This window comes from Cololabis saira, chromosome 14, assembly GCF_033807715.1.
Source record: "Cololabis saira isolate AMF1-May2022 chromosome 14, fColSai1.1, whole genome shotgun sequence".
Taxonomy (NCBI): Eukaryota; Metazoa; Chordata; class Actinopteri; order Beloniformes; family Belonidae; genus Cololabis; species Cololabis saira.
Genome location: NC_084600.1, coordinates 47,100,319 through 47,112,732, shown reverse-complemented (window position 1 = coordinate 47,112,732; position 12,414 = coordinate 47,100,319). Strand labels below are relative to the sequence as shown.

The window sequence follows — 12,414 nt, the reverse complement described above, 5'->3', positions numbered from 1 at the left end:
CAAGGGGATCCGTGGTCGTGATATATACACGGATTATGACATTATTATTATTTATATATTATTCTTTGTTATAGTGGCTAAATTATGCGTTTTTGTCGCGCAAGGTACTGTTTGTTACTGTTAGTTTGTAAAAGCACGTTTTTATCGCTGTTTTAGCAGTGTTTTATTGAGGTTTTAATGGGAGCACCACGGATATAGTACTATGCGAAGTCAATGGGATCCGTCACCCGATTTGACTGCTGTCATACCATTGAATGAAGGACAAAATGATAACAATCATCCCATAGATATGGGCCAGTAGGGCCCTACTCTACCTACTAGTAGGCGCAGGAGGCTGTTATCGCCCCTTTCTATGGCTAACCCCATGTTATTAATGCTCAGTAGGCACAGAAGTTTTGTTATGAAGCTCACACCTCACCTCCCTTTTTTATGTATTTAGCTAGAATTGTAAAACCTGAACAATAGAATTCAACGTAAAATGCCGGATCTTGTCCATTAAAAACAATACTTTTTGGAACATAGTGTAACGACCACAGATAAGATAAGGCCTTGCCTTATCTTACCTGGGCAACACATCAGCATTTGGCCGACTGGTTAGTGCAGTTGACTGTGGTCTGGGAGACTGTGGTTCGAGACACGCTCTGGGCACGACTTGTTCGCCACAGTATTTTCCTCATTGTGTTATGGTTTTCTTTTAATATCTTTAACATTTCTAAACATAAAAACACGAAAGTGTCCTTGATAATTCAATAATACAATAGGTTAATGTTAAGGACATCCGTTTTAATTAGTTCTCCTTCAATTATGACATGTTATTAATGCTCAGTAGGCACAGAAGTTTTGTTATGAAGCTCACACCTCACCTCCCTTTTTTATGTATTTAGCTAGAATTTTAAAAGCTGAACAATAGAATTCAACGTAAAATGCCGGATCTTGTCCATTAAAAACGATACTTTTTGGAACATAGTGTAACGACCAAAGATAAGATAAGGCCTTGTCCGCCTGGGCAACACATCAGCATTTGGCCGACTGGTTAGTGCAGTTGACTGTGGTCTGGGAGACTGGTTAGTGCAGTTGACTGTGGTCTGGGAGACTGGTTAGTGCAGTTGACTGTGGTCTGGGAGACTGGTTAGTGCAGTTGACTGTGGTCTGGGAGACTGGTTAGTGCAGTTGACTGTGGTCTGGGAGACTGGTTAGTGCAGTTGACTGTGGTCTGGGAGACTGGTTAGTGCAGTTGACTGTGGTCTGGGAGACTGTGGTTCGAGACACGCTCTGGGCACGACTTGTTCGCCACAGTATTTTCCTCATTGTGTTATGGTTTTCTTTTAATATCTTTAACATTTCTAAACATAAAAACACGAAAGTGTCCTTGATAATTCAATAATACAATAGGTTAATGTTAAGGACATCCGTTTTAATTAGTTCTCCTTCAATTATGACATGTTATTAATGCTCAGTAGGCACAGGAGGTTTGTTATGTATTGTTATAGGTTTGCCTATGAGGCCTATTCCGTGTCTATTTTTGCACAGTTCCCTAACGGTTAGAGCTAGGAGGCTGACATTCTAGACTCTGTATCAGGAGGTGAATTTCATCCACTGTGCGGAGTTTCAGATAAGTGTGACCTTCGGAAGTGTCAAAGGTCACCGCGTGTGTTTCTTTTCGGGCCTGCAAAAGCCTATTTCGTGTCTTTTTTTGCATAGTTCACTAACGCTTTGAGCTAGGAGGCTGAAATTCTAGACTCTGTATCAGGAGGTGACTCTCATCCACTGTGCCGAGGTCCAGACCCGTGCGACCTTCGGAGGTCCGATCTGCACCAAACTAACGTCTGTCTGTTCGTTAAGGGGATGCAACAGTGTTTCCTCCAAAACGTCCTGGCTGGTTAGGAAGGTGTAGAAAACGTATAGGTCTGAGAGCCTCCTGACTAATGGAACAGGGCCTAGTTTGTGTCTTTTTTTGCATAGTTCACTAACGCTTTTAGTTAGGAGTCTTAGATTTTCTATATGTTGTTTGGGGGCATCCCCTGAACAGACAGACGTTAGTTTGGTGCAGATCGGACCTGTACTTTTCGATGGGCGGGGCTTTGAAACTTCACCTTTTCCAACATTTGAACGGACGCCGTTGCCACAACATTTGACCAAACCAAGTAAAACTTGACCTGTGGCCTCCATATGGGGCCTAGATTGGGCTTGCCAAGTCTCAACTCTGTGAACCCTCTGTAACGCCAACTAGCTCTGTGGAAGTCGTACAGCCACGGGACCAAAACATCCTAGCAAAGGACCTTCTGCATTGCAACATAGTCAAAAATCAGTCTCCCAGCTCAAAGTATTAGTGAATTATTCAAAAAACACACAAAAAAGGCCTGAAAAAGGCACCACACACGGTGACCTTTGGCACTTCCGAAGGTCGCACGGGTCTGGACCTCGGCACAGTGGATGAGAGTCACCTCCTGATACAGAGTCTAGAATTTCAGCCTCTTAGCTCAAACCATTAGTGAACTATGCAAAAAAAGACACGAAATAGGCTTCGCAGGCCCGAAAAGCAACACACGCGGTGACCTTTGACACTTCCGAAGGTCACACAGATCTGAATAGCGGCACAGTGGATAAAAGTCGCCTCCTGATACAGAGTCTAGATTTCAGCTTCCTAGCTCAAAGCGTTAGTGAACTGTTCAAAAATAGACACAAAATAGGCCTCATAGGCAAACCTATAACAATACATAACAAACCTCCTGTGCCTACTGAGCATTAATAACATGTCATAATCGAAGGAGAACTAATTAAAACGGATGTCCTTAACATGAACCTATTGTATTATTGAATTATCAAGGTCACTTTCGTGTTTTTGTGTTTAGAAATGTTAAAGATATTAAAAGAAAACCATAACACAATGAGGAAAATACTGTGGCGAACAAGTCGTGCCCAGAACGTGTCTCGAACCACAGTCTCCCAGACCACAGTCAACTGCACTAACCAGTCGGCCAAATGCTGATGTGTTGCCCAGGCGGACAAGGCCTTATCTTATCTGTGGTCGTTACACTATGTTCCAAAAAGTATTGTTTTTAATGGACAAGATCCGGCATTTTACGTTGAATTCTATTGTTCAGCTTTTAAAATTCTAGCTAAATACATAAAAAAGGGAGGTGAGGTGTGAGCTTCATAACAAAACTTCTGTGCCTACTGAGCATTAATAACATGGGGTTAGCCAGAGAAAGGGGCGATAACAGCCTCCTGCGCCTACTAGTAGGTAGAGTAGGGCCCTACTGGCCCATATCTATGGGATGATTGTTATCATTTTGTCCTTCATTCAATGGTATGACAGCAGTCAAATCGGGTGACGGATCCCATTGACTTCGCATAGTACTATATCCGTGGTGCTCCCATTAAAACCTCAATAAAACACTGCTAAAACGGCGTTAAATTCATAATTTAGCCACTATAACAAAGAATAATATATAAATAATAATAATGTCATAATCCGTGTATATATCACGACAACGGATCCCATTGACTTTCCATGGTACAATATCCGTGGTGATCACACGGAATTATACCATTTTCCGTGTATATACCACGGAAAATAGTGGTGAGAGGTCATGGGCATTTCACAGATTTTTGTGAGATCAGGTTGAAATATTTTCAGTCTGGATAAACAAAACGTACAACACAGCGGTGGTTTGGAACGTTGTTTAATTTACAGTCGCAGCTCGTCCATGATTACAGAGCAACACACACACACACACACACACACACACACACACACACACACACACACACACACACACACACACACACACACACACACACACACACACACACACACACACAGATCAGGTTGGAGAACAGAGCAGAAGAACAAGACATAACCGGGCTAACGTGCTAGCTGGGTTAATGTGCTAGCTGGGCTAACATGCTAGCTGGTTTAACGTGCTAGCTGGGCTAACGTGCTAGCTGGCTACAATAAGAATATGATTGTAATAAACAGCAAACTTCTTAATTCTGGTAAATCAACTGTACATAGAGGCATATATCACTTTTGAAAACAATATAACTCTTATAATATCTGTAGTTTATGGAAGAGTATTAGGAAAAATAAAAATAATATTTTAGAGGAGGAAGATTTTATTTACATTGTGCACTTGGAGAAAAAATTGGAAATGTCGAGAAAATAGTCAAAATTTGATGACGATATTGATTTGAAACACATATCAAACATATGCAGTTGCATAACTTCAGAAACCTTAACGTTCCACTCCAAGGATGTAAGTTAGTTAGCTAGTTATTTATAACTTATAACTTTATTCTTGAAACTTTGACTTTATTCACGAAATTTCGACTTTATTCTTGAAATTGTATTCCAACATTAATCTCGACATTTCGACTTTTTTCTCAGAGTGCACAATAAAAATAAATCTTCCCCTCTCGAATATTTTGCCCTGATTCTCTTCCGTAGTATTTTGTGCAAAAACAGCGGAGATGACGACACTTTAGCAGAAGTGAGTTTACGTGATGGAGGAAGAGGAAGCAGAATTCCAGCCATCGACGCCACATGGATGTTTGGCAAAGAGGCCGCAGTTCCAACGAACCAGTTAGAAAAATAATTTTGTAGAACAAATTATATATTAAAAAAAGAAAATATAAAATAAAATAAATCTCTTGAAAGAAGATAAGACAGCAGGTCGTTGGCGGCTGCTGGGATCTGTGTAAATGCTGGAGTTACTGAAACAACATGGACGATAACGTCTTATGTACACATTAATATTCATATGTACATTAATATGTACAACTACAGGAGTCTCTTCTGATTGGCTGAGACGGAGGTTGTAGTTCAGTTCGGTGGAGGAGGAACGTCGTCGTGGAAACCTGAAGCTGAAGAGGAGCTGGTTCAGAGTTTGTGCTTCTTCAGACGAGACGACGTTTCCAGGAAACACAGAAATCAGGGGTGCAGAACGAAAAGAGGAAACTTCTAACTCTTCATTTCAACAGAATGTGAAAATCACTGCTCGGATCAAACGTGCGTCCGTGTTTTGACTCTTTTATGTGTATTTATATATATTTCAGCAATATTTATAGGGAATATGGATATATGATAGGAAACCTCTAAGTGTCAGCTTTCATTAAAGGCCAAAACTATGATTGTATGTTGAAAGATTCAAGAGTTCTGCCCATGGGACATAATCTAATGTCTAATAATAATAATAATAATAATAGTCTTTGTAAGACATAATCTTACAAAAACATGTGGTATTTTTATCAAATTTGAACTTTCACTAGATAAGACTTCAGGCTGTGTCTCATTGTGTTTTCCAGCTAATAAGTCACAGATTCATCTGCAGAAATCTGGTTACAAAACACATAAAAACCTTCTATTTCAGTGTGTTCAAACTTTAGATTACTCAATTCTAGTAGCAGTTACAGTGATTCTGACAGTTGGGGGAGAAACTTCAGAGTGTTACCTTTAAAAAGAGACCAGAACCATCCATGAACTTCAACCGGTTCAAGAATAGCTTTCCATTTACTTTGGGTAGAACCTGGATAGGCGTTTTGGGCGACTTTTACAGGAGTGGGAACAGGTTAAGTCGTTAAAAACAACGGTAAGGCAGCGACATCAAGGTCATTTTTACAGAAGTTTGTCACCAAGCATCATATTTCTGCCGTCAGATACTTGGAGACGTCGGTGGAGTTTTTTTGGGGAACTGCTCTCTAGTTGCTTTGGTATATCGATGTTTAGAAATATCTTCTTACAGTTTATTCCTGAGCAAAGATTGCACCATGGTTATGTTTTCCATCAGATTAGCTCATTGCGTCTGAGAGGTGAATTATTCTGGGGATGACGTGGAGAGTCTGACCCGGACTTGGGGCCGTGCAGAAGTGTGCAGGAACGTTGCAGCTCTTGACGCTTTTCCACCAGCACCTACTCATCTCTCCTCATCTCTACTCATCTCTCCTCATCTCAACTCGGCCTGGTTTCTTTTCCACTACAATCAGCTCCTGCAGCAGTAGTAGTTGGTTGGAGAAGCTGCTGTGACGTATTTGATTGTGTATCTAAAGCGGTGCTTCTCAAATAGTGGGGCGCGGCCCCCCAGGGGGGCACGAGGGCCGTCAAGGGGGCGCGTTTCACCTCGGGGAACAGACTTTTTTATTTAGATTTTTTTACTGTCCTAGAATAAAGTACAGTTGCACCTCCACTCCATTAGGGGGCAGTGGCCTCTCACTGGCAGAGTGAGCTGGGAGCATTCGCTCGGTGGTGCAGGGTCTGTTTAGGAGTATGAAGTGTAGACATGGAGTGTAGCAGACGCTCAAGTGACACCATGAAAACATATTTAACAGGGATGAGAAGACAGATGGAGAGAGACGGAGATAAAGAGACAAACGTAAGTCTCCCAAAAGCTAAAACGAGGAAATATGACGAAGCGTACGTAGCGTAAAGCTAAGACGAGGAAATATGACGACGCGTATGTAGCGCTCGGCTTCACTGTGACTACGGTGGGAGACGAGGAAACACCGGTAGCAGACAGCATGAAGCCAAATACATGAAGGCGTCACTTAAAGACATTAATCCAGACTTCATCTTTGATTTAAAAAATCAGCACAAATGATTTTATATATTTTTGTTTTGCAGGTTAAAGTTTTTTTTAATATTGTGCTCCTGAGTTAATGTTGGTGATCAGTTTGAATGCATTATTATTTATTGATTCTATGTAATTTTATTTTTCAGTATCATATGGTTTGACATGGTCAGTCAAACATTTTTTATAGTTTGATTAAGGATAAAATGTTATATATGTTTATTCTCTTACACATTAATAAGGACACAGTATTATGCAGGTGTAATTATATCAATTTTATAGGCAAATTATACTATTCATAGTCGCGCGGGGGGCGTGAGATGTTTTCTTCTTCCTAGGGGGAAATGACAGAAAGTATTTGAGAAACACTGGTTTAGATACACACTCAAATACGTCACAGCAGCTTCTCCAAACAGCTACTTCTGCTCCAGGGGCTGATTGTAGTGGAAAAGAAACCAGACCGAGTTGAGATGAGTAGCTGCTAGTAGCTGCTAGTAGCTGCTAGTAGCTGCTAGCAGCTGCTAGTAGCTGCTAGTAGCTGCTAGTAGCTGCTAGCAGCTGCTAGTAGCTGCTACTAGCTGCTAGCAGCTGCTACTAGCTGCTAGTAGCTGCTAGTAGCTGCTAGTAGCTGCTAGTAGCTGCTAAGGTGCTGGTGGAAAAGCACCATAAGTGTCTACCAGTGATGTGGGGTTTATTAACAGGTTTATTTACACGGTCAGGCCGGGATTCCAGAGTCGTTGTTCTACTGCAGGTATCGGTAAACTTTGAAGCAGTGGTTTCTAGAGTCGTCGTCGTTGTTCTAGTGCAGGTATCGTTAACTTTGAAGCAGTGGTTTCCAGAGTCGTCGTGCTACTGCAGGTATCGGTAAACTTTGAAGCAGATGTTTCCAGAGTCGTCGTTGTTCTACTGCAGGTATCGGTAAACTTTGAAGCAGTGGTTTCCAGAGTCGTTGTTCTACTGCAGGTATCGGTAAACTTTGAAGCAGTGGTTTCTGGAGTCGTCGTCGTTGTTCTACTGCAGGTATCGGTAAACTTTGAAGCAGTGGTTTCCAGAGTCGTCGTTGTTGTTCTACTGCAGGTATCGGTAAACTTTGAAGCAGTGGTTTCCAGAGTCGTCGTGCTACTGCAGGTATCGGTAAACTTTGAAGCAGTGGTTTCTGGAGTCGTCGTCGTTGTTCTACTGCAGGTATCGGTAAACTTTGAAGCAGTGGTTTCCAGAGTCGTCGTTGTTGTTCTACTGCAGGTATCGGTAAACTTTGAAGCAGTGGTTTTCGGAGTCGTCGTGCTACTGCAGGTATCGTTAACTTTGAAGCAGTGGTTTCCGGAGTCGTCGTGCTACTGCAGGTATCGGTAAACTTTGAAGCAGTGGTTTCCAGAGTCGTCGTTGTTGTTCTACTGCAGGTATCGGTAAACTTTGAAACAGTGGTTTCCGGAGTCGGCCACGGCCACGTGTCCGTCGGACGTGAGGGCGACGCCCTGCGGGCCGTAGAGCGGGTCGGCCGACGTGTTGATGTAGGACAGGAAGGAGCCGGCGCTGTCGAACACCTGAGGCAGGACAAGGAAGGGAGATTTGTAATGATCCCCATTAGCTATGCCCTTAAACACAGCTCGTCTTACTGCGGTCCACATTTAAAAAAAATACATTTAAAACATACAGTTAAAAACAAGACATAGAGAAAGAAAAAAGTTGAAATGTCAAGATTAGTGTTGAAATACAATTTCGAGAAAAAAGTCGAAATTTCGTGAATAAAGTCGAAATTTCGTGAAGTCAAAATTTCGCCTTTTTTTCTCAACATTTCAATTTTATTCACAAAATTTAGATTTTTTTTCAACATTTCAACTTTATTCACGAAATTTTGACTTTTTTCTCAACATTTCGAATTTTTTCTCGAAATTGTACTTCAAAATTAATCTCGACATTTCAAATGTTTTCTCAACATTTCGACTTTTTTCTTGAAATTTTACTTCAACATTAATCTCAACATTTCGACTTTTTCTCTAAAATAGTATTTTTATTTTTCTCCTGCCTGGCCCTGATACTCTTCCGTAGAAAACCGGCCCTTTGTTGCCTCTAGTGGCGTATGCAGACGACTCTAGATTGTACTGATATAATGGAGTTTTGGATTGTAAAACCTTCCATATTGAAAACAGAAGTGCAGCATTTATTCTGTTCTCAACTTTGAACCACCGTAGACAGAAGTGGCTGCTGTTGATGCTGCTGTTGATGCTGGTGTTATATGGACTCTGGAGAACAAGGCCTTGTTCTGAACCAGCTGGAGTTTATTTAAATCTCTTTTAGTAGCATTTGGCAGTAGACGTGTTTCTGCAGGCGGACTGACTCACCTGTATCCGGCTGTTGCCCCAGTCGGCCACGATGATGTTGCCGTTGGCGTCCACGGCGACGCCCGTCGGGGCGTTGAACTGGCCGTTGCCTTCGCCGTGGGAGCCGAACTTGAACAGGAACTCGCCGTCGGCGCTGTAAACCTGGTTAGGGAGAGACGTTAGCGGGTTAAACCTGCCGGGAGAGACGTTAGCGGGAGAGGTTAGCGGGTTAATTCCTCCGTAGAGGTTAGCGGGTTAAACCTGCCGGGAGAGACGTTAGCGGGTTAATTCCTGCCGGGAGAGGTTAGCGGGAGATGTTAGCGGGTTAATTCCTCCGTAGAGGTTAGCGGGTTAATTCATCTGTAGAGGTTAGCGGGTTAATTCATCTGTAGAGGTTAGCGGGTTAATTCCTCCGTTCCTCTGAGCAACGCGGTGGCGGCGGAGGAGGCTAACGCTCTCTGACCACTATGGATGGAAAGCTACCTAATAAACAGGAAGCAAATAGTCTATTTTAATGGCAGTGCATCAAAAATGAGAGATGTCACGTGTGGAGTTCCACAGGGGAGCTGTTTAGGACCATTATTATTCTCTATATTTATTAATGAATTGCCCTTTGTTTTAAAGAAATCTAACATTGTTACATAATGCTCCTTTAATAGGTGAATTGAATGACATATTACATGAAGAATTAAAAGTAGTAGCTGAATGGATAAGTTATAATAAATTAATTCCTAATGTTGGCAAAACAAAATCAATATTGCTTCGTTCTAAGTATCAATTTAAACCTGAACTAATACTGACATTGAATGTCAATAATATTTCTGTTGAACAGGTTTATGAGACAAAGGTGTTGGGTCTAATTTTGGTAATTTTGGTGTGTATGTCGGCCCCAGGAAGAATAGCTAACGCTGTTGCTAATGCTAATGGGATCCTAAATAAAAGAAACAATCAAACCAACCTTCACGGAGTGATTGTGGAAATCCGTCACAATAATCTCGTTCTTATTGTTGACTGCAACGAAGTGCGGACCTGAAGGAAACAGAGAGGAAGTTCATTCAGGGAGATTCCTGTGACGCAACAATCCAAACAAATACATTTAATCAGCTCGGTACAATTATGGTTTGTTGCATTATTTCAATAGATTCTGCAGAATAAACAATAATCATCATCTGAAAATGCAGTAATTACTTAATTACACTGTTAGTTCATGCTCGGAGGAATCACAGCAATCCTTTATTGATGGTTTAAAAATCATGTTATTGCCGATCAGGATCTGAAAACACACAGGGTTTTTGGAAGGAGAAGGGGGGAATCAGTCACATTTATGGCCAGTTTACATCCAAACATGTACAACAATCAGGACAAAGTTTCTCATCTCTGATCGGTTGCTCGGCCGGAGGCTCTGATTGGTCAGCAACGATCACATGACCAGGGGTTTGCTCTGATTGGTCAGCAACGATCACATGACCAGGGTTTGCTCTGATTGGTCAGCAACGATCACATGACCAGGGTTTGCTCTGATTGGTCAGCAACGATCACATGACCAGGGTTTGCTCTGATTGGTCAGCAACAATCACATGAACAGGGTTGGGGTTAGACAGGACACGGTTGCAGCAAGCCCACATGTAGTACTCACAGAACACCGAGGACGGTTTATTTAAGTTTGGGCCGAGTTTCTCTGAATCGGAGAACAGGGAGGAAGAAAAGAAAGAAAGAAGAGGTGTTTGGTCAGAGATGAAGAAGAAGAGGAGGTCAGTTCAGCCGCAGGACGGAAGAGTATTAGGGTCATGTAGGAGAAAAAATATTTGAGAGGGGAAGATTCTTTTTTATTTTGCACTTCGAGAAAAAAGTGGAAATGTCGAGAAAAAAAGTGGAAATGTCGAGATTAATGTTGAAGTACAATTTCAAGAATAAAGCCGACATTTTCTGCATAAAGTCGAAATTTCGCCTTTTTTCTCGACATTTCTACTTTTTCCTCAAAGTGCACAATGAAAAAAAATCTTCCTCCTCTAAAATATTTTTATTTTTCTCCTGCCCTAATACTCTTCTGTACAGGAGGACAAGTGAGATGTAAAGTAATGCATTTTTGCATCGGACGCCTGCAACACGTTCCCAAAAACGATGGTCTGGAGGTCAATCTTTGTGAGAGAGGAGGTGAAAGAAAAGAACAGCTGAAGTCAGTCGGTGATAAATCAGACACGGGTTCCAAAGATCTGTGACGGTGCGATCATCGGTGGCTGATGACTAAAACACTTCTGGGATGGAAATGTAAAGGCAGAAAAGGAGGAAACATCCTGGAGACAACTTGTGTTGTAATAAATGCTATATAAATTAAAATGAATTGAATTGAATAGAGAATTGACTAGCTGGCCGTCCTCGACTCGACCCAAACAGGAACCAGTGGAAACTTTAGATCGTATCGTTGCAGACCCTGAAATACGGAGAGTGATGGCTGAGACGCTAAAGTTGCTGGAAATGGAAAAGTTGGATGTGAATGAAATGAAGTGGAAAAGAAAGTATCAGGTGTTATTCACGACGCCTGCAAAAAGATGCATGTCAAGGACTTTTATAGATGACAACACGACTGACGTGTCGTAGGTAATAATAATAATAATAATTAAAGCTGCAAGCAGCGATGAACGTCCTCCACCTTGTGCACGTTCAGGCTGCAGTGGAAGCTTGTATGACTTGATGTAGATTCTTCAGAACTGGACATTTAGAGGATGACACCACCCACAACTCTCTGTATCAAACCATTCAAAAGTTAAGGCAGAAAGTAGGAACTATCAAATATGGACCAATCGGATGAAGGGGGGGCGCGCTTTTTGGCGTCTAGTGTCGCCACGGTAACGCTTTTGACTGAGAAAAGTAATGTGTGTGCAGGATGGAGACGCACATTTTGATGTATAACACACCTGGGTGCACGTTACAGTTCGGGCTGAATTAACTGCTGAAGGAATGGCATAAATTGCACCAAAATTACACGATTAATTCAAAATGTTCAAAATGGCCGACTTCCTGTTGGGTTTCGGCCATGGCGCCAAGAGACTTTTCTTTAAGTTGTGACATGATACAGGTGTGTACCAATTTCCGTGCATGTACGTCAAACCGTATTGTGGGGCTTGAGGCACAAAGTTTTCTAGGGGGCGCTGTTGAGCCATTAGGCCACGCCCATTAATGCAAACCATTAAATATAAAATGTATCACCAGGCCTGACTTGGTGCAAAATTTGGTGACTTTTCCGGCACGTTTAGGGGGAAAAAAGACCCTAATTTTGTTGGAAAAACGAGAAAATAAATTACAAAAACAATTCCTACAGATACAATAGGGCCTTCGCACTGTCAGTGCTCGGGCCCTAATAATAATAATAATAATAATAATAATAATAATAATAATAATAATAATAATAATAATAATAATAATGATAATAATAATAATAATAATAATAATAATAATAATAATAATACTAATGATAATAATAATAATAATAATAATAATAATAATAATAATAATAATAATGATAATGA

The 12,414-nt window shown here is 41.3% G+C and overlaps 1 protein-coding gene across 2 annotated transcripts in view; it reads right to left on the bottom strand.

Annotated features, from left to right (window-relative positions):
* Window positions 1–7,242: 7,242 nt before the first annotated feature.
* Window positions 7,243–12,414, bottom strand: part of LOC133459424 (tripartite motif-containing protein 3-like) — a 39,598-nt gene continuing 34,426 nt past the window's right edge. Inside the window, exons 14-17 of one of the 2 annotated variants that reach the window (XM_061739325.1) lie at window positions 10,524–10,565; window positions 9,846–9,916; window positions 8,909–9,049; window positions 7,243–8,110 (exon numbers count right to left, since the gene is read on the bottom strand). In XM_061739325.1, coding sequence (XP_061595309.1) covers window positions 7,958–8,110; window positions 8,909–9,049; window positions 9,846–9,916; window positions 10,524–10,565 — 407 coding nt within the window. In that variant the 3' untranslated portion in view covers window positions 7,243–7,957. The remainder of the gene's footprint in view (window positions 8,111–8,908; window positions 9,050–9,845; window positions 9,917–10,523; window positions 10,566–12,414) is intronic. The other variant, XM_061739326.1, reaches the window with a different exon arrangement.